The sequence below is a fragment of the Trichomonas vaginalis genome, chromosome IV (assembly GCF_026262505.1).
Source record: "Trichomonas vaginalis G3 chromosome IV, whole genome shotgun sequence".
NCBI lineage: Eukaryota > Parabasalia > Trichomonadida > Trichomonadidae > Trichomonas > Trichomonas vaginalis.
Window position 1 is genome coordinate 9,703,075 of NC_067206.1, and position 27,438 is coordinate 9,730,512.

Below are 27,438 nucleotides of genomic sequence, written 5' to 3' on the forward strand. Positions count from 1 at the left end.
AAAAGCGCATGACCACATTGTGGGCGAACATAATCGATTATACACAGTATAGCTTCAAAAGACTCTGCATTTAGAAATGGACAGGTGAAATGAAATGCACGGACAAGTAATAACGAGAGGACTCATTTACTTAGAGACCCACTGAATCGATGAAGTTAATGGCAACAGCCATTAGCTAGAATCATGAAAGACCCAAACTTATCATTCTTATGCACTATTCCAGTTCAACGTGACTGAAGAGCGGGTTATTTACTTATGAAATGGATTTAGAACATTTCAATTTCACAAGTTACAAGTACATGAAAGTTATCCAATCATTACAGGGTGTAATGAGACACTTACTGTTCAAAGTTGACAAAATCCTCCTCAGGTCTTGGTTATACTAGGACTACACATATGGACAAATGGACACCGAACAAGAGTTTGAAAATATCACCCAACAGGTACGCACCACCACAGAACATGATATAGAAGTCATATAGAAATTAGAGAATAGTAAAATGTTTAATTCAAAAATTTAATTTTAGAATAAATGAGATATTAAATTCACCACCCCTAGTAAGAAGAATTAGCAGCGAGTTATAAAACATACGTAATGATCATAGAATATAATGCAAGCATTGAAAAAAGTGATAAATTAGAAATGCCTCTATACTTAAGGAAAAATTAGATGAAAATTCCAATATTCTGAATTTATTCTTAAATTTCAATCACTTGCAGCAATTAGGACTAACAAAATAAACGGTAAAACATTAACGCATTTAAAACAAATTATCATTATTTAGCTAACACTTCCCCCCACTTCACATACATGTTCAAATTTATATCAACCAGTATCGGTTCACCTTCAGATGATACAATTGAATAGTTAAAGCATTTAATACAAAATTCCAAATTAATTATTTTATCACAGAAGAAGCAGAAGATTATTTAAAAACTTTTTAATGTAGTAAAGAATTATATAATACAATCAAGAAAGCAGAAGCATTAGAGGATAAAATTACATTGATAAACAATCAGATGAATAATTTTGAAACACTTTCCATTTCAAATTTTGATAGAGAATTTTTACATTCACTCATTTTTCTAGATGATAGCAAAGTGAAATCAAAACTGCAAAACAAATGAAGAAATCTAATTTTAATCATTATAAACTCAATGTCGACCACAATTCAGTGTCATTCTCATGGCGATTCAATACTTCAAAGCATTAAGCACAAAACAATTAAATCAAAATCTATCAACCCTTTTCCATTTTACAGTTGGTTTTTTAGATTCGTCAATAGTTGAACGTTATAGTTATATCAAGTGAATTTACCAATGCAGCATACATGAACATTACACACAATATCAGCAATTAGGTTGAACATGGAAAAAATAATAGTTGATTTAAATAAGAGGAGTGTTAAATTGATTAACTTTTATATAATTAATTTTTTATTTTTTTATTATATAAATTAAACATGACAGAAATAGCAAATCTTAACTTAACAGTTCCATTAAAACAAGGGACAAGACTAAAAGGGTCCATATAATAAGAACTATCGAAAGTTCCAGATGAATGAAAGAATTAGATTCATATTAGTGCCGGTCTTACAAAAAGATGTTAAAACAAATGAGAAACGTTAAAACATTTAACCAAGAAGCCTCAAGCAAATGCCAACGTCCATGGTTCCAAAGCTTGGAAGCCACACGAAAGCAGACAACGGGTCCAATGGGAAAACCTGATTATGGTAATTAAATGAAGTACTTATCGATTACTGCATGTTCAAGGAAATATTTAGAAGTCATAAATGACAAAGGTATAACATAAACTATAACTGATATATCCTAAACAAGTTAAGCATATAAATGAAGAAGTTATCCCTATGGCAATTTGATTGAAAATAGGAAAAAGCTGTTATTTAACAAATACATTGGAGAAGGTGAAAATGGTCTCCAATTTAATTCATACCGTTATAATCCATATTCTTATTCAATGAAGAAGTTAAATGCTATTGAAGAGGGACGGAACAATGAATAAAAATTACCACCGAATGTTAAATCAGATTTGCAATGGTCCAATATGCAAATATTAGACCTGAAAATTCCAGCTAAAGAAATTCTAAAGTGCTTTATTCGCATTCCAGTGTTCAACATCTGAACAGAAAGAAGCTAATGAAAGCAGAATTTAAACCAATTCAATGGCCAAGAGATTTCTTTCATCTCACTGTCAGAAGTCGTTCAGAAGGAATTGATAAGAAACCACTTTATTCTCAACAAAGTTATATAATTTTTGAGATTTAATAAAGAAAGTGATAGACGTAAATTATAAAAATCAAGGTATGGTTTTAAGAAGCATAATGAAATGAATTAAAGAATTTGTAAATGATAAAAATAAGACTGGTAAGAAAACTCAAAGCAATATCAATAACATAATTGGTGCAGTTACATACAAAGATAAGTATAAGCAAACAATGATGAACCTTGGGATATTACCGTAACAACTAAATAAACTTTAAATATATTTCTTTTATTTTTTTATTCGAATATAAATGAGAAGACGTTTCACTAGTCAAAAGAGAACACTAACGCAAAAAGCAGAGATACGGTTGTATAACGTAAATGATGATAAATCACGAATTATTCAAAATGTTAAAGTTAATGTAGTCACTGAATTAACAAGGTCGACAACACAGTCCAATTTATTAACTTCGTGACTTACGAAGAAAGGGAGGAGCTCAAATAAAAGAAGATGAAGACCCAATCATTTTATCTGAACCTGGTAAAGAACCCGTTGAAATTCCACTTATCCAACATAACCCCCGCCTCTTTCATCAAACATCGAGAACCCAGGAATCTACGATTCAGTCGCATGCGCCATAGAGATAAAATAGACATTAATTTCTGAATTATGAAAATTTACCGTGATATATAATTAATAATTATGATTCAATAAATAATTTAATTGACCAATCTGGTTTAATTATTTTACCTTATGAATCATTAATTCAACAGTAATCGCATTTACTTGTGATGGTTCAAATGATTCAGACGTTAAGATTAATTTTTCATAGATGATTGAGGTTTCATGCTGCGAACAGTTGCAAAAATAAATCCATAAAAGGATATTGTCAAAATTAAAGATATCAAAGAACGAAACCAACAACCTGAACTTCAATTTAACCATATAATGATATTTATAAAATGTTGATGAATATAAAATATCACTTGAAAATTCTTGTTAAGACTATTTAATATTCAAGCATTAACAATTATCGAATAATAACCTTTGAATCATAATCAATAATAATTGACCTTCACCAGTTTCTAATCGTTTGTTTCTATTTCTTTTGTCCCCACTATCCGGATCGGTCATTGTAAATTGTTTTTGTTATAGTATCAGCTTTATCTTATAACTTCAATCTTATTTTTCCATCGGGAATTATTTAAACCAAAATTCCAAAAAAATTCGATATTGTCAATCTGATTCATATTAATCTATCAATTAATTTTTAATACGCCATCTGAAAATCTTATGAAATGTCAATTATATGGTTTGATTGAACTAAATTTGAATGAAGTGAAAATAAAAACCCGTTTGATGAATATGAACATTGGACTCATATTTCTGAAAACACTAAAATTTATAACATGAATGAATTTCTTATTCGTTGAATTTATGAATTCTTGAGGTTAATCTTTATTCTAGTTTTATTTATCATGGAAATAACCGCTTTACCAAATATTTTTAATCGTAATAAAAATGTCAATTATCATATTATTTCGAATAATATGCTGTGAATTAAATTTAACAGTTTAGCGGAATTTATAATGTTACTCTCGTTTTCTGTGAGTGGATAATTTTAATCCCATTCTTTTAGACCCTTCAGAATTATATATCATTTATTAAAAGATGACCATGAAAAAACGTATGATATGTATAATAAATAATGTGATAAACGAAATGGGATATTAAACATGATTTTTAAGTTATTTAAGATGAATCATTTATCATATGGTATGAAGAAAATTTTAAATCAAAAACCTGATAAATTTTTGAACTTGATGAAATAAATAAACCTTATTAAATTTCCGCTGCAAAATTAATTTTGTACTCCCATCTTTCGTTCATATAGTTGAGGGATATTAAAATTTGAAAAAGATTTGGGGATGTTTTTGTATTCTGACACTAGGTTCCAAATTTCATTTTAATACAATGTGATAAAGTTAATACCCCAATGAGATTTTCACATCAACACATTAGACCCTAACTCTTACCCATCATACAAAACATTTTATCCATCAACTTAAACATATTTTCTTTATCAATATCCGTTTCAATTATCCGGGAATTCAATTTATTCTTCATTCAAAAGATTTATCAAAATATTAAATTTAGAATAACTAGACCTAATTGATTGTGATTTAGAATTCATGAATGAATATTATGGCAATTTCAAATAGAAAAAATAGCTGATGAGATAACAGATAAATATTTTATTTTAAATCAATAATAAATGATTAAACCACACGCAACCACGCAACTTAAGGACAAAGCACTGCAGGTCCTCAGACCAATTACATAGCCATATATGCATATAATTCAAAAAGAACGGCAGAACAAACGCAAAGGTTGAAATATGGAGATTTGAGATAGTATTGAAAAATGACACATTTCGAATTCGTTTGCAAGGGTGGTGCAGTGATATCAAATATAAAAAGAATTTTATTTATGAATTCAAAAATTAAAGGTAATAACGGATGATATAACATCAATTCCACCAGAAGAAACAGAGATATTACGCATTAAATGCATTTCCTAAAGTTTTGAAGATTGGAAAGATTTAATTTAAATGAGGAATTCATAGAAGGTTCCTAAACGAACATAATGAGAAAGGCAGATAAGGAATATGTTGCTTGCTGTGTTAGAGAAGAAAGCAGATAAGAATATGTTAACGAAAAGAGATAAGTGAAATTAAAGAAAGGGTTTGAATGGTATCATGAAATGACATCAAAAGATTTTTAAAACTAAAGCTGATACAGGATGGGTTTCAGGATGTTTAGACCTTTAAAGCGGATAAAACTTTATGTTAACGATGAGTTAGAGAAGAGGTGAGATAAAACATATGTTAACGAAATATACCAAAGTTTGATAAGGAACAACGAAAAATATTGAAACTATTGTTGGTGACTATTTCTATCTATGAAGAAAACAAATATTTTAGATGGGACGTTTGTACACTCCTTAAAAAATGGTATACGGTTATAAACTCATTCCGAAATAACATGAATGTAATGTAGGCTATATAAAGAATAGATGGTACACAATTAAAGTTCCATTAGACAAAAAACTGTTACATTAAACTTATATTGGAGACGAACAAAAGAAATACTTTAAGAGTTTATGAAATGGCAGATATGACATTGCCTGAACCACAGCTCCAGCACCATATTATTATGACTATGGAGATGATGTCAGAAACAACCACATGTAAGATGAACAAAAGTAACATTATATTAGATTAATTATAGATATAAAAAGATATAATGCAATAGAAAAAACGAGAATAGTATATTATTATACAGATGACAAGAAAATAAATATTATATCAAGATTTTACCTACCCTGAAAACATTAAGATTATATTATAAAAAATATTCTGACACAAACCAGAAGAAACCAGAAATAGTGTGCACTATATTTTAAGTTCAAAAGAGAACAATCTATAATTATCGCACTATGTTTAATAATTTAATGAACCCAGTAGGTTCTATTTTACATCAATGGATGCAAAGGTCTCAAGTAATGTTTGGTGTTGGTGCATGGGAACAAATAGTTGACAGGTTTTTGTTATATGTGCAAACTCTTCAAAGGAAACAGGAGGATTCGAAAAAATTACTGAAGCCCTCAACCGCACACTCAATCACGGGAACTACAAACACAACAGGTAAATCATTCACATTCAATAACAAAAAGAGGTTATAGAAATCTTGCAGCAGGTTCGGATAGACAGGGAATGGATAGATTATGATAATTTCAAGCGACCCCAGTAGATTCACAAGCGCAGGTATTTTCTCTGTGGAACCACAGGAAATCATTCACACACGCTTTCACAACAAATCCAACAGGCTCGGGTAAAGATTACATGCACCAATTTGTGACTGTATTCGCATGGTACCGCATTTATTTGAATGTGCTTGAGCCTACTTTGCAGGCTTACCGCGTTCATTGAATGAACTAAATATATTTATGTTTGAATTTAATTAGGTAATGAAGTAAATGAATGAACTGCAGAAATAAATGTTTACGTTAATGTTTACAGTTTATTCAATAATGAATTATTTTTTGAAAGAACTGAAGGTGCTACATGTTTACCATGTGCTACCAGGTCATTTAACTTCTTTTAAAAAATGAGACAACATGAATTTAGACAACAACACAGGAGGAAAGGCAGTTATGAATTATTTTTTTTGAAGAACTGAAGGTGCTACCATGTTACCATGTGCTACCAGGTTAATGAACTTCTCTGAAAAAATGAGACAACATGACATTTTGACAACAAACAGGAGGAAGGCAAGTTTTAATGAATTATTTTTGAGAACTGAAGGTGCTACCTATGTACCATGTTGACGACATGACCATTATGTCAACAACATAGGAGGAAGGCAAATAATGAATTATTTTTGAAGAACTGAAGGTGCTAACCATGTTACCATGTGCTACCCAGTCATTTAACTTCTTTTAAAAAGTGGTGACAACAATGACATTTATGACAACAACACAGGAGGAAGGCAAAAATCAAATTCCAAATCATAACTTTATAAAGCTTCATTTACAGGTATTTCATCGTCAGTAATGAATCTCATTATCGTTTGGTTCAACCTGGTTTAATATAATCCTTTCATTTTCTTCTTTCAAAACATAACACCATGTTTGTTTACACGTCTATTCTTCTATTGTTCCTATCACATTTATCCTTAATATCATTTGGAATTCTTGTCTTTCATGTCTGATGGTTTGCAGAATAAAGCATTTTCACACGTCATACTGCACACAATTCATCATAATGTGTATTTATCCATACATCTAAAGATTTGTTGATAACTCGATTAAATCTTGTTTGGCTTCAGTCATCGGTATGATTTCGTACATTAAATGATGAAAGGTCGTAATTGATAAAATACGTCAGTAAATTATCATAAAATTCCTTAGTGCATGAATTCATTAAATTCTTGAAGTAATCAAATTGACCCTTGAATTACCATTAACCCTTAAAACTACGTACTTCTGTCTCCAACTTCAATTTTGACAGGGTAGACGTTAATTAGTTACGAAAATGAAGTTTGCAACGTTCTGTGCTGTTCTTCTGGGTTGATTTCTTTTCATTAATTCTAATCTCATTATCCGTAATAATTGATTTCAAAGCGTTGAAGTTTGACGAGTCTATCTTCACCCACATTCTTGAGTTCATTTAAGTACAAGAAACATTTTATTTTCAACAACCGAATTGAAATTACCCGTTAGCTCACTTATTTCAGTTAATGTTTTACAATGAATAACCTGCGAGAAGTTCAGAAATAATATCTGTAAATCTGTTTTTACCTGTTCCCTGAAGTCCTTTCAAAATAATTGCTGTTTCATTCTTGATTCAGGATGTTGAATCATTGATGCAATCCAACCGAGAAGTATTATAACACTTCATCGTTATTATCACAAATGGCTTCTTTTAATTAAATTCAATAACATCTTCAATTTTTTGAAGTAATCGGCTTTTCAGAATGTTGTATTTAAACCCTGAAACGTTGAGAAAACATCTGGGAATCAGATTTAAAGCAAACACCCTTAACGGTTAATGAAGACAATTGATTTAGTAGTACATCCCATGCTGTTATTGTTTTACCTTCTTCTTTAAATAATTTAATCATTTTGAGTGACTCTTTCATGTTTGACTGAAGAACAAATGATATTTGATTCATTTTGTCGTGTATGTTGTAATCTTTCTGAATGAAGTATTTTGTTTCCACAATCTACAAAACGGATTACACGTGATAAATCCTCAATTACTTCAGAACTGTTTTTATACTGATGATTTTCAGCCTTGCGTCTAATATCTGTTATCAAAAACGAGTCATCAAGTTTGATATCAAATGTTATTTTTGGCTTACGTAATAAAGGCAAAACGTATTCATCATAATATTCCTTTTGATATAGTTTTAGAATCTTCACTAAAACAAATGGAGAAGTCATTAAATGTGCATATCTACTACGTGCTTTTTCAAAATTACTTTTTGCATTTTCTGTTAAATTGCAAGAGTTATAAACGTTATCGTATGCTTCATTAATTAAGTGATTAGGTAACGAATTAATAGCTTGAAACAGTGTGAATAATGTTATTTCTTTTTCTAAATTCATGTTTCCACCGTCATTATGTACTTCAAAATCACAGATGCCATCAACTATGCTCTGGGCAAGTTTATCGTCAATGTTTACATCTTTGTTTTCATTCATGATAGTCTTTATTTCTTCGTTCTTCTGTTCAACTCTTACCTTAATATTCAAATCATTTAATATATCATTCACTGTTCTGGTTAATGTTGAATCGTAACTTCCACGAATGAATGAGTATGTATTGATTGGTTCTGATGCATTCTTGCGAACTCTTGAATCAGCCATGACTACTAATGAACGCTTTGAATCATCCATTGAAGTCATTATGTCGATATCATAATCATTGCAGGAATAACATTTAATCATTCTGTTCGAGGTTGAATAGAAGAAATTAGTGTTGCAATAAATGTGAAGACCTCCTGAAGCGGTTTTAACGATAACATCTTTATCCGAAAGTTTTGATAAAATGTCTTTTCTAACTGTTTCTTTAAGTTCTATCATTGTACGATTTATTGATATCAACATCTATAATCGTTAAATTTGAAATTTTAATTTTTATTTACTAATAAAGCCATACCAGTTTTCCTTCCTCTTCCTCCATCATGTTTGAGGTAGTTATGTAAATCAATCTTGTTTTCACCAATTCTTTCGTTGAGGGTTTTAGTTTCTGCCACAACTAATTCCTCAGCTAATGAATCAATAACTTTTTCATCAGAAACGATATAGTTGCTGTTGTTGTTTGTTGCTGTCATTTATATAGGAAAAAAAAATAAAAATAATTTTAAAACTAACTTTATTTTTGGACTGCATCATATTTTCGTAAATGTTGTCAAAATGTCATGTTGTCTCATTTTTTCAGAGAAGTTAAATGACCTGGTAGCACATGGTAACATGGTAGCACCTTCAGTTCTTCAAAAATAATTCATAACTGCCTTCCTCCTGTGTTGTTGTCTAAATGTCATGTTGTCTCATTTTTTCAGAGAAGTTAAATGACCTGGTAGCACATGGTAACATGGTAGCACCTTCAGTTCTTCAAAAATAAGTCATAACTGCCTTCCTCCTGTGTTGTTGTCAAAATGTCATGAGGTTAGAAATGAGGTTAGATCTAACCATCTACCCTAAAAATTATTTTTGGTGAATTCAATAAAAATAAATGGTTCATTTACTCACAATATTTTTGTACAAAACAACCCCAAGCTTTTAACTTCTTTTCTGCAGCTTCTAATGCTATCTTAGCGAGTTCATATTCTCTAAATTCTCTCTTTAAATTTTCTTGTTCCCATTGGTCTAGTTCGTATGGAGAATCTCTATAACCATAACATAACTCACGTTCATGTTCTAATTGTTTTTCGCACATTTTTCCAACTTCTTCTTCAAACAAAGGTTTAGCATTCTCTACTGTATCTTCAAGTTCTTCTTCATCTAATTTCTCATGAACTTTCTTGTCTATGGAGTCCATAATATCTTTGACATAAAATGCATACTTTACAGAGCACCATTCAGCAACAAAATGAACGAGGTCAGGATGTATGTAAATACCTTTGAATTCATTTATAACACCCTTAGTAAGCTCATAAAATGCTTGTTTTGAGGTCGAGCCACTTTTGGCTCCACCGTATTCGTTCATCCAAAACTCAAGAATTTCCTGTATTTTAGCACTATTGAGAAATCTGTTTAAATGGTTTAACTTTCCTGCTTCTCTTGCCATCTTTGTTGCATTAATGTAACCATCCTTGTCTCTACGTAAGACTTCAATACCGTTATAAGTGCCTTTTGTGAATGTTTCGCCATTAGATTTGTTAGTGAATGTTTTTGCTTCGACTGACATTTCTGTTCTTACATACAAAATAAAAAAATAAAAATAATTTTAAAACTAACTTTATTTTTGGGTCATTTACACTCATTCCGATGAAGTCATGACAAATCATTTCCTGTGTTGTTGTCAAAATGTCATGTTGTCACACTTTTTCAGAGAAGTTAAATGACCTGGTAGCACATGGTAACATGGTAGCACCTTCAGTTCTTCAAAAATAATTCATAACTGCCTTCCTCCTGTGTTGTTGTCTAAATGTCATGTTGTCTCATTTTTTCAGAGAAGTTAAATGACCTGGTAGCACATGGTAACATGGTAGCACCTTCAGTTCTTCAAAAATAAGTCATAACTGCCTTCCTCATTAATCCTCCTGTGTTGTTGTCTAAATGTCATGTTGTCACAAACTTTAGAACGGCATAATTTAAATTTTTATTTTTATCATAAATGGATACCCCACAAGCTCAAAATTTACCACGAATCATAACAAGGGAGGAAACGATAAAAATGATGCGAGAACTTGCTAAAAATAACAAACCACTAAAACTGAGCAAATGCGGTTATGCAGTAATGATGGAAAGAGAGATGTTGTCAAAGAGGAATAAAAATTAAATTTGGATTGAGTTTAAAAATTCATCTTTATTAAATTCATCTCTTCCAATCAATTTATTTATTCTATTAAATTCTTTTATTTTTGCTTCACTCAGTTTAAGGATTGAACGGTAAGTTTCTAATTTTTCGATTATTTCTTCATCGTTTTCAGTTCCATTAGTTTTATGGGCATCAACCCCACCGCATTGCGGCTTCTTTTTGTAATAGCATATTTTTGATTTAATTCTGTTTAGTTTCTTTTTATATTCATCGTCTGGACTCTTGACTGCTTCGTTGTCACTCATTTCTTACGAAATAAAAAAATTAAATATTATTTAAATATAATGGAGTAATAAAATAAATCGGAATTTCTATTAATTTATTGTCAACTTCAACTAATACATTACCGTTAATATATCTAACAAATTCAGCTATTGTGTCAAATCTTCGTCTTCTTTTTGTCATTGATTTATCAGTTTTTCCATAATCGAGATGAATCAAAACTTTATCCCCTTGTTTAAAATTCATGAGCCCCGAATTAATTTGTTCACGTTTAACATCATTTAACCTTTCCATTTGCTTTCTAATATATTCCCATTCTTTTGAAATATCATTTTTCATTTCCACTGGTTTCATGTTTATAGTTCTATGCCATGTATTATTGTAATAATATACTAACTGTTGTATGATGGAGTCATGATTTCCATCCCAGTATATCTGACCGTTAACCCCTAACGCATCTCTAAGAGTTCTCATTACTGCATCAACTATTTTATTATGAAACGTATATGGAGAGGATGAAAAGTAAAAATTAATTTGTGGGAAATAATGAGTCATAGCTGCCTGAAATCCTTTATCACCATCACCCCTGATATTATCTACTCTTTCATGATCTAGTAAGTATTGAATAGCTCTTCGTGTTTCCTGTTCTGTTTTCCCTTTCACTGGAATGCAATATAAATATCTAGTGTTAATGTTAATGGCAAATAAATAAGTAACGTTTCCTTTTGAATATTCCAGATGATCGATTTCGTATGAATATGGATATGGAGCAAATGAGGGCGACTAAATTTTTCCTTTAATGGTTGAATTTTTGGGTCAATTGGTTTATTTAATATCTTGAAATCCTTTTTAAAATCTTTTTGTTTCTTTAATGTTTGAAATGGATATAATAAAGTGAATGATGAAGGATTAACTGAAGGAGGAGGCGGTACTGTCGTTGGAGGTTTTGGTGTTGCAAGTGGTTTAATTTTATCTGCTTTGATTTTGGATTTCATTCCTTCCTTCATTAATTCTGGATGTATTTTATTCATTTGTTTTAAATATGCTGTATATAAAGGTTTGATATACTTTCCCGCTTCGAGTTTATGTTGAAGGATGAATTCCAAAAGTTGATCTTCATTTAAAAGTCGGGCTGAATATGGTTTAACTAATGAATCATAAATTAAAGCTTGTGCATCATTTATGGTCTGAAGGACCTGGGTGTTTTGCGGCTCAGGATTATATAATTTATATAATTCATCAATATCTTCTTCTGTTAATACTTTATTTTTGAAATCTTTCAACTGTTTAAGTTGTGATTTAGTTTTTCCCTTTGAATATTCATTATTTTTAATTTTGTCTTTAATTTCAGAAATTATTCTATCATGATATTTCAAAATTTCATTTTTATAATATGGATAATAATAATCCATATCATCACTTGTTATATCTTCATTATATTTTTGGAGATATGATTTTAATTCATAATAAGTAAGAAAATTTTGATTAAATACTAAATCATCAATTAAATTTTTTAAATCTACGTTATCCATTTATATAAAAATAAAATAAATGTTTAAGGGTGCCAGCCTCTTTGAATCATAGTATCAAAACCATCATTAACGGTTCCTTTTGTCTCTTCTGTGACATTTCATTAAAAATAAACTTTAAATTCTTTTAAATAAATGGCATACAACATCCATTTTCACAACATACAGCCTTAGTGTGTGCTCCTGTTAATGCAGTCTTACCGATTGTTAAGCGAGTCATTGACCCATTTTTAAGTTGTAAATTAATATTCTGACCATCAAATATCAATTTATCATTTATTATATCCAAATAATTTTTAGGTGTTAATTGCTTATTTTGCCTTAAACTAACACCTTTCATTTTTTGTGCAATCTTTTTAAAATCACTTCCATCAATTGAACCGTTGAATGATGTATAACACTTAGGGCATAACGCCACCATGTTATCCCCTTGTTTCTCAATTGCTAAACCCAATAACTTCTTCTCATGTGCTTTTTCTTCAGCTTTATTCTTTAATTTAGGTTTAAATTTCTCATCAAAACAGAAGAAATCAAATGGTGCGAATTTGAAAATGTTTTTATCATAAAATTGTTTATCAGTAACAATTGCTTGAAATGCTTGAGTGTTAGGAAGATTTGGGTCGCCAGCGATTGCCCAATAAGATGAATCAGTATCACCTTCAATGAAATGAAAACGATTAACATTCATGCATTTATACATAAAATCATAAATGAAAACCAAATACCAGTATTTTGCGTTATCTAAAGTGAAGAATGCCTCTTGTAAACATGTTTCACATCTATAAAATCTATCTTTAAGCATCACTTGATATGTATCCTCTCCTATTTCTCTTATGTTTTTAAACTTATTTGACATACATGCAACGCGTGACTTCTGTGCATTCATTATTTTAGTCTTTGCGTAATTTTGTGTATTCATTGCATCGTAACCATATGATCCATTAAGTGAAATCTTGCAAAATAAACTTTTTCCTTTATTTCCTTCTAATTCAGCCTTTTGTCTTTCGTTCATAAATTCATTCGCAAATTCATTAAAACAAGTGTTTTTAGTAAATGTTAAAATTGATTGAATATCATCGATGATAAAATGAAATCTGTCTATTAGATACCATAGATAATAAGAAGAAAATGGTTGATATTGGTTGTGTGTTGATGCTAACTGAGTTAATTTTCTCTGTTTCTGGTCAACTGGTAGATTGTTTGATTTCATGTAATTATACATAAAACTGCCAATTGTTTTTTCATCTGTGATAATATCTAAGTTTCTTATTATTGGTAAAAAGTTTATGTAATCATTAATGTATTTTTCATCAATGTGACCCTTTACTTCAGCCACGAATAAAGTATTTTTCTTTCTAATAATTCCCAGTGCTTTTGCTTTCTTTGTTGCTGTATCACAAATGATAACACCATTCAATCTTCCCGGCATATACATTTTATGGTCAGTATATTGAATGAAATCATGAGGATTAGATGAAAATGATGAAGGATATAATGAATTAAAGTCAACTCCAACGAAATGAGTCATAATGTTGGTGGTGTCCTCATTTGATACAGTTTTAGTTTCTGGATTATATGAAAGTTTATTAATGTGCGTGATTCCTTTAAGATTAACACGATGTTGAACATTTGATAGACCACCAGTAATTCCATTACGGAGAATGTATAAGCTTCAACTGAATCTAAAGTCATTGGTAAATTATTTTTTAATGTGTAATTTCTTAAATTGATTCTTAAAACGTTGAACATTTCATCTTTATTTGATTTTACGACATTGCAATAACAACACATTAACTGACAATTTTCTTTGGTATGTGGTTTTTCATTATCGATTCTATCCAATGTTGGTTTATTTGCATATGTAAACGCTTTACCACACATTTTGCATTTAGAATGAAAGATTAAATCGTGATAGTATTGAAATCATCCATTGAAACATTGTTTTTAGTATCTCTTTTCGCCTTTTCATCTTGTTTCTTATATGATTCAATTTTATATTTCCAATACTTTTTCGTTAATTCAAAACTTGATTCCACATTTTCTTCTTCTGGATATGTTTCGTTAGGATTGAAGTTCTTATATGCTAACGCGTAACGAATCATTGAAGCATTCGATGATAAAGAAAGATTATGAAGCATATCAATTTTATAAACAAATGTTTCTTCAATAATTTTATCAATTGGGTCAATCATAATTTCAACATCTTTATTGCAATAATGAATAAAATATTCTAATCTATTCTTAAAGTTTTTAGCATCATTGAGATATATTTGATAATCTGAATCGGATATTGTTTCTTGTGTTAATGCTGAATAAAATGAATCTTTCGTGAATGGTTCCTTTATATAATTCTTCTTCGTAATTTTCCCATGTGATGAATTGATAAGGGAAAAAGGATTTAACACGTGATTTATTGTTTCCGAAATCTTGAGTGAATTGGTCTAATGTTCCACCCGCTATATAATTTCTGATGTCAATAAATCTCAATTCATATGGAACGTTTGTTTTCTTTACAATGATTTGCTTAAATTGAGAAGAAGAACCCAGCATTGATTTTATCTTCCATTTTGCAGTATTTAAATCACGAAGAATTAAATTTAAATCAAACTTTCCCGAATTAAAACCAATGATATTCACTTTATTAAATTCTTCATCTAAAAGCTCTTTCATTGCTTCCTTTTGTTTCTCATTTAATGTATTCATTAATTCTTCATATTGTTCAATATTTGATTTAGCAACTAATGAACAGGTTGAAAATAAAAACTCAATCCAATCAGAAATAAAAGAATCACTCGAAGTTAAGCAAAAATTCCTCGTAAATGTTTTATCACGGTCTACGTCCTCACCGCTTTGCGGCTTTATTTTGACAGTTGATGATACCATAAATGGTTTTAAGTAAGCGTTCAAAGTTGCACATTCAGAAAGTTGAAGTTCTTCTTTAGTCTCTAATGTTTCGAAGTCAAAAGTAATATAATATCTTGTTGGTTTATAATATTCCTGCAAATTATGTGCTAATAGCCATTGATATATCTTCTGTTTCGTAATATGTGGTGCATATGGTTGCTGTGTCTTTTGCAATTGAACGTCTTGAATTAATCTTCCATTATTTTCTTTACATTTCTCACAATGTTTTAAAAATCTTCTTTGGTTTTTCCTTTCTGGATCATCACGGATAGAATAAACTTCTTCTTTACAATATGGACAAACTTTATAGCCGGTGAGTGCTTCAACGTCTGTTATTCTGTCAGCGTGAAGTTTTCCACATGGACTCTGTGTTAATAAAATATTTACTGTTTCAAATTCTGGATCTATCATTATTGAATCCACTAATGGAAAGTCTACCTTATTTATGTCCACGTCTTCTGGTTGAGGATCACAATAATAGAAATCAATATTAACATTTAACATTCTCGCTAATCTCTCACTTTCTGATGAAATGTCAAACCCTTCATATGCATCTATTGCTTCATTTAAATAGCTTCTACGAGTTTTAGGATTAACACCATCAGGAATGTTATAGAAGCGTTTAAATAACCTTCTACCTTCGGCTCTTATTTGATTATCATTCATTTTAGCTGTTCCGTTTTTGTTCATTTATGTAAGAATAAAAATTAAAAAATAAAGTTTATTCTTTAAAGCCCATAAAATGAATTAAGAACACATAAATTTTTATCATCTGCGACGTGACGAATACATTTTAATTTACTCAAGAATGTGTACCCTGATACATTAAATCTAATTCCTGTCTTATTTAATTTCACAACTTTGAAAAGGAATGTATGAATAGCTATAAAATGATGAGAAGATGTTTTATGGGTTGCTTCCATTTTTTCTGAAATAAATGAATAAATATAATGTTTATAAGTTTTCATATCTTTTATGTTCTTAATAACGAATGGTATAGACCTTTCCACTTCATCTTCCTTCGGTGCTGTTCTTTCATATGAAACATTATTAGTATCTTCAACAATGAAACCGCAATCACACAAAATTTTATAGGTTCCAATGGTTTCTTTTGATATTTTATCTAATAAATCAAAAACTTTATCAACACCTGTGCATTTATTTAAATAATAATTTGTGTAAATATCATGATCTTCTTTCTTAATCGTATTAGTTGCATATGTCACGTTTTTAAGAGCTTTTTTGAATTTCTCAGAATCGAGAGGGGGTGAAAGTAAGATACAAGGGTATTCTTCTTTATCAATAAATTGTAACTTATGTTTACGAATAAATTTAATACCTTCTTCCGAAAGTGTTTCATCTATTTCACCATCTAATAAATTTTGTGTTGATTCTAAGACATAATTTTTATATCTTTCTTCATGAGATTTCTGAACTTCTGATTCTGAAGCTGGGATATTCATTAAACCCTCTACTTCATTTTCATTATATTTTTCAACTTCTCTTAATTCCTTAATTTTTTCATCTATTTCATTTCTTAATTGTTCCAATTTCTCAATCTCATCGTTATAATATTCATCTTGTTTAATTTTTTCTTCAAAATATTCAGGAGGTGTTTCAAGGCTCTCTGAGCCCAGGTCCTCTGGACCATAAAGAGGAATATTCTCCTGTTTTTCAACTTTTTTGGGATATAAATATCTCATTATAGCCTTTTTAGTAATTGGTCCGTTATATTTAAATTCATTCAACAATCTGGAAAACTCTTTCACATTCTGCATATATGTTGGATAAGAACCGTCTCCAAAATTTTCTAAAATATTTTCTAATTCTGAATTAGTGAACTTTAAAGATTTCAATGAATTAGTTGTTATACTCATTTATTATAAAATAAAAAAATAAATTTAACTTAGTTTTAATTTTACGTAAGAAGTCAATTTTTTATCTTTTATTTCATTATGGGCTGAGTGTAAATGTCTTACAATTTTGAAAATTTTTAAATCTTGATTTATTCAAAAACGTAAGAATAAAAACCGTAAGAATCATACATTTTTTACTTCATATGTTAAAAAAAATGATACAAAATCGTTCAATATTGTATGAATTCTTACGTTTACAAAAAAAGTCACACAACCCTTCAACATATACTACTTTTAGTAAAATTAATTTTAATTTAAGAATTATCAGAAAGTTGTTAGTGAATATATAAACAACAAGCAATTTGTCTTGCATTTGTAAAAAAATAATTATTTTAATTTTTATGTTTTATGAGTTACGACTAATCTCGTATTTTAAAAACAACATACAAATGACTAAGCGATGTGGAACAGTTGGTTTAGTTCGTAAGGCTCATAACCTTAAGGTCGCTGGTTCGAGTCCAGTCATCGCTCTTTTTATATTTTTTTCAATTATAAAAAAATTCAACATGATTTTTTCTCAATTAAATTTGATTTCATTCATAACACTCAATACAATGATACCAAAATATTGGAACTGTTTTCTGTCAAATATTCTATACAATAGTTTTTTTTCTGAAAGTGTAAATATTACAATTGAATAATTTATTGAATTCTTAAAAATCGCTCTTCGATATCCTTTTGTTATTTGCACAATTTCTTCATTTTTTATATGAGATTTTTTTCTTAGTAACTTCTCAAAAATCATTTTTTTTCTCCCCTCAAAAATATAATCTATCGTTAACATCAAATGATTAGAATCCAATATACTATTACTTTTATCATTTATTTGCAATAACATTATTTCAAAGGATTTTCAAATCCTAACTGTTTTGAATAATTATTTTTCTTTAAACTTCAAGGCTCCCAATTATCAATATATCTAATTCAATTTGTTTCTAATTTCAATACTTTCAGAAACATCATGGGTAGCATCGGACCGTATACTGTGATCGATCCTATTGGCAGAGGTGTTTCCAGCACAGTCTATGTTGCACGAAATACAGATACAGATGAAGTTGTTTGCATTAAAGTTATTCCAAAAGCAGAAAAAGAAAAATGTTTTCTTGATACTGAAATAAAGGTTTTACCAACCCTTAATCATCCAAACATTGTTAAGTTTATTGACTTCTTGGAAGATTTGGAAAATTATTACTTAATTGAAGAATATTGCAATGGCGAAACCTTAACTCAGTTTGTTGAAAGCGGAAAGCTACTTACTGAACGATCCATACTTAGCATAATGCAGCAACTATTCTCAGCACTTATGTACATTCATGCAAAAGGTGTTAGTCATAGAGATCTCAAGCCCGACAACATCATAATTATTGATTCAAGTAACATCAAAGTGATCGATTTTGGACTCTCAACAGATGATAATTCTTCACTTCGTTCCACATTTTGTGGTTCTGTGGCATTCGCCTCACCTGAATGCATAAATCACCAAAAATATGATGCCAAGGCCGCTGATATTTGGTCATGTGGTGTCATATGCTTCTATCTTTCCACCGGCCAGATACCATGGAAAGGAAATAATATTGTCCAATTAATGAGGAGCATCAGTGCAGTTAACTATTATATTCCTAACTCTATTTTAATACCAATTAAGAGTATAATTACTCAGTGTTTATGTCTTGATCCCTCAAAACGCCCGACAGCCGAAAAGTTATTAGAGTCGCCATTTTTATGCACAAAAGGCCGTCGCAATGCACGTTTAATTCGAGTTGAATTATCATGCGGTCAGATTCCGAGGTTATCAGTAATACAACCCCCAGTTGTTGCTAGAAAAGCACCAAGAAAACGCCCAAAGATATATTCTGTATAGCTTTAATGATATTATTATATATCTTTTCTCGTTCGCATTATAATTTTTTAATTGTTGATAATTTTTGATTAAAAATTCTTTCCCTTTAAACAAAAAGTAACCAATTAAATAAAGATAGACAACGGAATATATTTATTATATAATTTAAACATATATTACAAACAAATATTAAAACACCAATATTTTTGTATTTTGATCTTAATTGAAGTAAGTCTGCTTGTGTGGAATTACTGCATCTCCAACAAGTTTTCCATTTTCAGGAGCATCGAATGGCTCAGATCCATCTTCAGAAAGGTGGACTGAGATTCTTGCACGAGCTGGAATTGATTGTTTGTTTGGAGATTGAAGCTGAAATTCAGTAGAGACAACAGAATTTGGTTCGAAAGCATTAAGGCTAAGTTCAACTTCACCAATTTCTTCATCTCCTCCAAATAAATGCTTCTTGAAGAGAATGAAGACGAAGGATGATCTTGATGGATCATTGTATCTGAATTCCCATGTCTTGTCTGGGTGGCTCCTTTCGTTGAATTCGGCTGCGTGACCCATGAAATTATTTCTTGGTCCAACACGTGCAACTAATGTGGTCTTGCCTGATGTCTTGAAGCTACCAGTCTGAACACCATCGATACGAATATAGGCACGGTTGCCATTCATGAGAGGAACGTATTGGAAGTTACTGCGCATCAATATTAAAATGATGACCTAGCGACTATTGAAATTTTCAGAGTCCTATCAATCGAATTTTCAGAATGAAATAGGTCATTGATTTGAGAACCTTAAATAACCTATATGAATACTGTGTCTTATCCTGCACTTCGCACAATTCAAAATAGTTCAAATAAATGCCTCGGTCTCAAAATTCTTTCAAAATGATTTGAAAAGATTTCATTGGTTTAATCGTACACATCCAAAAAATCCTAATATAGTGCTAGTTTTTATTACAAAATCATTCTGATAGACGCATAGGAGTGTTCCTATGAAGTTATTTCATAAACTCAAATAACGTGAAAATATTCGTTGAGCCAACTTTAATAAAAACATAATATCACTAGAATCCTTTTAGGGACTATTACACTTTTATTCGTTTAACCCCGTAGTCAATTTTTGATTTCTGGAAATTAAAACGTTTAGAACTCATTTCAAGGAAATTCCATATGATTATAGTAGAGATCGCATACAGAATTGTAAATATACTATTTATCTGTTGAACCGAAGGTAAATTTTTCATTTTGTAAATAAACTAATTAACTTTATTAAAAACAATTCAATAACATAGATAAGTACTGTAGTACGATGAACGGCAATTATTTCTGTTCTTGGTTAGAATTATCGGTAATTGCTTTTTTACTATTTTCTTCCTGTTTTTTAGCGAATATCAATTTGAAATGGCTTAGATCTAGTGTTTTGGGCAATGCTGTTGGAGTAACAACTCTAAATCTTTGTCTAAGTAGATGGACGTAAGTAGGACCAAAATATGCACCGTCGACAATGTTAAATATTGATGAAGGTGCTTCGTAGACATCGTTGCAGTTGGGACAATAAAGTTTCATTGTTGATTCACCTAAAACTTCTGATTCTCCGTATGGTAAGCAGTAGCATCCTTTGCAAAGATACCTAGGACATTTTGGAAATATTTTGGTCTCGCGCTTTTCTTTCATTTTCTCGCAACCATCATATGTACATAAATATCTTCGATGAATTGCTCCGTATAATTTGATAGCACATTTTAATTCGTAGTGACTATAGTTCGGTTCGTAGAATTTTGTTTTTTTAATCATTTTCATAGATTCTGCATAATTTCCTATTTTATCTTTTAAGCCGTAAAAGTTAAATGAATCATCCAGGTAATATGGATCAACTTCTATCATGTAACTATATGCTGGATGAGAAATAAGCCATTGAGCAAAGGAAACACTCATAAAGCAACAAAAAAATTGGCCTAACTGATAAACAATAATAATCAAGCCAACGAATCGATTCATTCATTCTATTCTATTTTGAAACCATATATGATCAAAAAAATTGAAAAGAAATCAAGTTAGCATCTTTTCTAATTCAGATCAGTTTGACCGAGAAAGATAGCACGTATTTTCTACCTAAACAATATGGAAACATCAGAAACCGCATCAGCGCATGAAATTTCATAATATTATTGGTTTTATTTTAATCAAGTCCATTAACTCTTCTCAGCAGCTAGTTACTTTATTTATCACCAAAATGCATGCAAGTACCTGTAAATAACAGGAAAACTAACATGTAATAATGATAAATCGTCAATTCGAGAGGTAATAGGTACATTACATATCAGATAACTAATGGTATTCAATATAAAAATGATTGAAAAAACATAAAAACCATGCAATTTGAGAAAAATCATATTATGAAAGAATTTTATATTTAGAAATTAAATACTGCTGAGAATTTATAAGCATAGTCATATGCGGCACATTTTGTTTCATATAATTAAGATAGAATTATAAGATATTGATTCGAGTGGGAAAGATTCCACAAATTTTGTTTGTAAGTGTTTGTGTAATTTACACTGAACTATGTTTTTAAATGAAGTTATCTAGAGCCGAGAAATATCTTTTTTTCAAAATCGAACATGATCTGAAAGACTGGGAAATTGGGAGTTTGAGAATAAAAACTCGTGCTCAATTTTTAAGAACTGTAAATTTTAATTTGTGTATTTTATTAATTTCTAAGGAATACAGAGCTACTTGTGGATCAGACCTTTCAATAGAATTGAATAAATAATTATCAAAGAACTAACAGCAATAGAGAGAAACTGTTCTTGTTCCATAAAAATCGTTTTGAATTTTTTTTCAAAAAGATTTTGAGGAATTTTTTATAAACCATCTAACTCAACTTATAGAAGAGGTCTGATTAATTATAAATACGTTTTTTAGTCAGAATTTTCAAATGAATATCATTTTGTGTATCTTCTGAAAATAATTTATATACACTTTTAAAGACATTCTGATAGTAAATATACATTTTCCAAAATCATATTCAGAAAAACACTTATCAATTCTCTCAATTCAAAATTATTACTCAAAGTATACCATCATTCTATTTATTCCGAATTATTCAAGTTATTAATAATTAACGTTTTTAAAAAATTTTCAATTATTCTCTCGGATTAATAAAAATGAAATCAATGAGCAATTCCTTCCATTCATCATCCCCTGATAGGTCATTTTCAGACACTACAACATCATCGAAATATGAAGGTCTCATTGAGCAAAGCAAAGGGAAAATTGTGATCCGTCAAATTCAAAATTTATTGAACTACATGGATTCAATTATTCCACCATATTATACTTTACATCAAGTAGTCACCATGTTCTGTGCCTTTCAAATGTATGGAATGTCCTTTCTTTCAAATCTCGATACTTTATATGATCGAAATGACGTAGTTTATAAGTTTTTCAACTATTTATCGATATTATGGAACATAACTCCAATTAAATATAGAGATGAATGCTCATTTTACATATCAATCGTATATTTCTTCTTTACATTTTTCTTTATAATCGCTATGCTCACATCTGCTTCTTATTATGCTAAAAAGGGCTCGTTAAATGTTGTAATAATGTACATTATTTACCTATATATGGCCATTTTTGGCTATGTTTTGCACGGACCATGTTTAGAGTCATGTTTTGAAGTGATTAGCCGAATGGCAATGAAAGAAGAAACGTACTATTCAAAGGGATTTAACATAGCAACTATAGTTATTACCTTGGTTACCTTCGTTTCTTATTACATTTTTTATAGACAAATTTATTCATACTCGTTCATCTTTAGACAAACTGCATTCTTGTGCATAAGTGGTAAACAACAACAAATTATCATGCAAGTACTGTCTTTTCAATCATTATGCGTCGGATTAATGACAAGAATACCGAAAGAAGCACAAACAGCCTTTTGTGTTGTCGGAATTATAGCGATTATATACTCAATATTCCGTGTGACTCTAACACACTCATTAGTTTACATGTGGCAGTCAGTTATGTTTATGTCATTTACAATTTTCGGAATTATATCATATGTAGCGCATGTTATCATGATTATGCTTGATTACAAGATTAATGTACCGGCAATTTTCATCCATTTCTTCGTAATTCTTGCTGTCGATCTAATCAGTCACTTTTACATGAAATATTTAGTCAAAAAAGCCATGGTTGCATTGGATAACGTGTATGAAAAAAAAGATTTTTTGGAGCAATGCACGAATCACAGGAAATTGATGATTTATTCCATTCTTGGATTCCAATTTGCACATCCAGCAAGTTTAGAATTCACTGTTTTCAAATATATAACTGACAAATATCCTTATGAAGCGAGTTATTGGCTTATTTATGGAAAGTTCGTTGCCATTTATCCAGAACTTAGTGATACATTATCTTTCATTGTTAGAAACATGATAGGATACAAATTAAAAGGTCTTGCAATCAAACAAGCGATTGCACAAACAAAAATCATTTTCCAACAAAGAGAAACAAATTTGACAGGTGATCTCAAGAAGAAATTAAACAAAATGGCTAAAGAAGTATCAGACATAAAGAGAACAATCAGAAGAATATGGGATCAAGTCATCCAAGGAAACGCAAATGAAATGGATAACGCAGTTGCAAGTTCATATAAAAAGACACAAGAAACTGATGCACATTTCAATTTATTAAGAATACAATTGCCAAACAACAGATTCCTTTATAGATCATATGAATCATATCTCAGGGAAATAAAGAATGATCTCGCAGGCTTCCAACAAACAAATGAACAATTGAGACTCCTTGCAAGAGGTATAAGAGTTCATCCTGATCACACACAACTTTTAGGTTTAAGAACTTTCCCTAATTTACCACAAATTTTACCTTCATCTCAATCTATAAATCCTCCATCACAAAACAGTGAAATGAGTGAAAACTTGACATTCGCTGAAGACATAGATGATGAAATTTATGCCAGAAATTGTGAAGAAAACAAAATGTTGGCAGATTTAATAGAAAATCTTACAATACCAAGTCTCAAGAATTCAAGGATATTTATTATTGTTATATTCGTGTTTTCTATGGCTACAGGAATTGTTTCTTTTGCTTTGTTAGCGAGATATAGAAAGAGAATCAATTCACCAAAGAAAATGCAGTATGCAACAGATTACGCCAGATTTTATGTTTCTTCAAGTATAACATTGTGCCATTTGTATATTCTCAAAGTACTTAATTTAGTTCCATGGAAGGAAATAAAGATGAAATACTACAACAGTGAAGAAGACTTGAAAATGCAATTGAGGTATTGTATTTCGCAAGTTATTAATTACGGAAAATCCCTTTCTGACTTGAAAATGAAAGAACTTGATTCTTACATCAAAAATGCTAATGATTGTTTGTTTGAACCAACAAATAAATTCACTTATGTTGAAAAAGATTTTTCAACAAAAACACAAACAATTTCATTAACTGATGCAATGAATACAGTTGTTATGAGATTGGCTGAAATTGTTGATTTAAATGATAACGAAATCACAAGATTAACATTGCTTACACCTTCAATTATGACACCAATGGTCAACAAATTTGATTTAACTCTTCAGTTCATTAGTGCTACTGATAATTTGACAGAACACATTAACAGCGAAGTTACAAAAGAAGACAAAGTTTTGAGATTGATTTCATATGGTTTCATTGTTTTCTTTGTTATTATTACTATTATCATGGCTTTGTTTGTTTATTACAAGATAAACCATGACAAGAAAATTGTCTACAGAACTCTTATGGCACTTCCTAAAAATGTTGTAAGTCAAATCAACGAAGGATTAAGAATAAGAAAAAGCGGCGATGATAGTTCAAGAGGAAACAATTTAACGAGCCAAGCGAATATTGCTAATGAATTGGAGTATTCCAAACAAGAAGAGAACATGATAAAAGTCTTAGTAAATGCAGCAGATGAAACAGATTCAGCTATGACAACAATCAATTCAATTATTACTTGTTTACTTGTTTTCTTAATTATGTCAGTAATTTTGGCAAATTCTTTGGCCCAAATTTTCATCGAACAAGGCGATGCAATCAACCAAAACGTCCAACATGTTGATAACTTGATGACAATTGGCAGCTTGTATCATAACATGTTTGCGGAATTTAATGATATCACTGCAACTTTCCTTGGATATCCAACAAATGCTTCAGTAAATATGACAGCAAAAATCAATAGCATGCAAGATTACCAAAGTAAGTTGAATGATTATTATAACTGGATGAGATACGGATATAAGAATGCTCTTCCTTATCCAGATTTCTCTAAAATTGTATCTCAATCTATTGAAAATGCTGGCTGTAATTGGAATGTTATCTTTCAGACAGTTGAAGATGGATTTAACTGCTTTTCTCCTGATGTTTTGATCAAATATACATATTATTTGACTCATTCAATGATTGATGCAGCACTTGTCAGTAAAAAATTTACAGGAACACCATTCATCAATGCAAGCAAAGTTGCTTTAATCAACAGAATATATTTGTTCAGATTGATTGATGATTTCATTTTCCCAGGTGCAGAACAAGTTGACGAAAAAGTCAATAAAATTGTTATTTCTTCTTTCCCAATTTGGGGAACATTGATTATTGTTACAGTCCTTTCTTTCTTGGTTATTCTTATAGCTATCCTTTTATTAATCAAACAGATAGAGAACAGATTAAGATACGCTTTGAGATTACTCCTGAGTTGCCAACCTTCTTATGTAACTCAAAACGGTTTTATTATGACAGTTTTGACAGGAAATTTCAAGCAAAATTCAAATGATTCTTCAATGAGAGGTAATGAATTCTATGACACTCTCGTTGAAGATTTACCGGATTCAATTATAGTTACTAATGGACAGAACTACAAGATTGCTTCAATGAACAAAAGCGCAAAAGAATTGTTCAAAGGAGATTTAGTTGGATCTTCATTGAACGAATACTTGGGATCCACAGATTTCTCTCCAGAAAGTAACAGCAAACTCCAGAAACTCTTTGATTTCAATACAAAATCCGCACAATGCGCTGTGCAATTCATGAAAGGTGATGTAGATAAACAATTTTTACTTGTTTCAAAGACATCAGCTTTGCAAGGTGACAGTTATATATTCATTGTAAGAAACAACACACAATCATTCATGTACAACAAATTAATCACTGAAGAAAGATCTAAAAGTGATCAATTGTTGGCAACAATCTTACCAGCAACGTTAGTTCCAAGAGTGCAAGCTGGAGAAAAGAATATTTCTTTCTCTGTTCCTTCGGCAACAATTTGCTTCATTGATATTGTTGAATTCACCCCTTGGTGCTCTTCAAATTCAGCACAAGTTGTAACAGGAACATTGAATAACATTTTCACTGAATTTGATACAATCGTTGCTTCTTTGCCTGTAATGGAACGTGTCAAGTGCATTGGAGATTGTTACATGGCTGCAGGAGGTATCTTCGCGGATACTCCTAATGTTTTACAGTTCGCAAGATCTTCTGTTGATTTCGGATTGCAGGCAATCGACGCGATCAGGAAAATCAACGAAAAACTCGGAATGAGTCTCCAAGTAAGAGTTGGTTTGCACATTGGAGGTCCTGTTGTTGCTGGTGTTATTGGAACAGGAAAACCAACATTTGAGATATTCGGACCGGCTATTTCAATGGCACAACAAATGGAACATAATGGAGTTCCAATGAAAGTTCACGTTTCTAGGTCTATTTATGAATTGATTTATGGCGGAACTTATAAGATCGAAGAAAGAGGAGAAATCCAAATCAAACAGGGAAAAGTTTTAACTTATTTAGTTACTATGCAATAATTTTTTTGTATGATAAATATATTATTTTTTATAACCAATTATTTTTATTACAATGCCAATAAAATGAGTGAAATTTCAAATTAAAAAATGCCATTTAGATTATTAATGATACATAGTCATTACATTAACTTTTACGATCAAATACAATGATAATTTTGTGATTTATTGAATTATTACAAATAATTTTTAAGATTTAATGGTTATATGGCTGACATATTGAAACATAATACAGACTATAAGAAGTAATTAATGTTCTTCAATAAATTATTCATATTAAGCTATTTGAATATCTATTGTATTAATTCTTATCAACAAAATTACTTTGCACCATGTGAAATAAGGA

The 27,438-nt window shown here is 30.3% G+C and overlaps 8 protein-coding genes and 1 non-coding gene across 9 annotated transcripts, besides 1 other annotated feature; 3 read left to right on the forward strand and 6 right to left on the reverse strand.

Moving 5' to 3' along the window:
* Nucleotides 1-11,834: part of a mobile genetic element that runs on past the window's edge.
* TVAGG3_0060530 (uncharacterized protein) lies at nt 9,534-10,199 on the reverse strand (the record flags this gene model as incomplete). The annotated part of the gene is made up of 1 exon (XM_051221375.1): nt 9,534-10,199. One exon carries the CDS (start codon nt 10,197-10,199, stop codon nt 9,534-9,536), a length of 666 nt encoding a protein of 221 aa, XP_051106361.1.
* On the reverse strand, nt 10,790-11,077 carry TVAGG3_0060540 (uncharacterized protein; the record flags this gene model as incomplete). Its single annotated transcript, XM_051221376.1, has 1 exon — nt 10,790-11,077. One exon carries the CDS (start codon nt 11,075-11,077, stop codon nt 10,790-10,792), a length of 288 nt encoding a protein of 95 aa, XP_051106362.1.
* Nucleotides 11,835-12,710: 876 nt separating the features above from the next.
* On the reverse strand, nt 12,711-13,283 carry TVAGG3_0060550 (DNA/RNA polymerase superfamily; the record flags this gene model as incomplete). Its single annotated transcript, XM_051221377.1, has 1 exon — nt 12,711-13,283. The coding sequence occupies one exon, from the start codon at nt 13,281-13,283 to the stop codon at nt 12,711-12,713; it is 573 nt and encodes a 190-aa protein (XP_051106363.1).
* Nucleotides 13,284-16,215: 2,932 nt separating this feature from the next.
* Nucleotides 16,216-17,364, reverse strand: TVAGG3_0060560 (uncharacterized protein; the record flags this gene model as incomplete). The annotated part of the gene is made up of 1 exon (XM_051221378.1): nt 16,216-17,364. The coding sequence occupies one exon, from the start codon at nt 17,362-17,364 to the stop codon at nt 16,216-16,218; it is 1,149 nt and encodes a 382-aa protein (XP_051106364.1).
* A 435-nt stretch (nt 17,365-17,799) lies between these two features.
* On the forward strand, nt 17,800-17,874 carry TVAGG3_0060570. The gene has a single exon. It is a non-coding gene; the product is annotated as a tRNA-Met (tRNA).
* A 490-nt stretch (nt 17,875-18,364) lies between these two features.
* TVAGG3_0060580 (protein serine/threonine kinase protein) lies at nt 18,365-19,264 on the forward strand (the record flags this gene model as incomplete). Its single annotated transcript, XM_001304610.1, has 1 exon — nt 18,365-19,264. One exon carries the CDS (start codon nt 18,365-18,367, stop codon nt 19,262-19,264), a length of 900 nt encoding a protein of 299 aa, XP_001304611.1.
* A 119-nt stretch (nt 19,265-19,383) lies between these two features.
* TVAGG3_0060590 (C2 domain (calcium/lipid-binding domain, CaLB) family) lies at nt 19,384-19,955 on the reverse strand (the record flags this gene model as incomplete). The annotated part of the gene is made up of 1 exon (XM_001304611.1): nt 19,463-19,948. One exon carries the CDS (start codon nt 19,946-19,948, stop codon nt 19,463-19,465), a length of 486 nt encoding a protein of 161 aa, XP_001304612.1.
* A 240-nt stretch (nt 19,956-20,195) lies between these two features.
* On the reverse strand, nt 20,196-21,238 carry TVAGG3_0060600 (protein kinase regulator protein; the record flags this gene model as incomplete). The annotated part of the gene is made up of 1 exon (XM_001304612.1): nt 20,569-21,183. The coding sequence occupies one exon, from the start codon at nt 21,181-21,183 to the stop codon at nt 20,569-20,571; it is 615 nt and encodes a 204-aa protein (XP_001304613.1).
* A 1,148-nt stretch (nt 21,239-22,386) lies between these two features.
* TVAGG3_0060610 (guanylate cyclase protein) lies at nt 22,387-27,162 on the forward strand (the record flags this gene model as incomplete). The annotated part of the gene is made up of 1 exon (XM_001304613.1): nt 22,947-27,095. One exon carries the CDS (start codon nt 22,947-22,949, stop codon nt 27,093-27,095), a length of 4,149 nt encoding a protein of 1,382 aa, XP_001304614.1.
* Nucleotides 27,163-27,438: the final 276 nt, after the last annotated feature.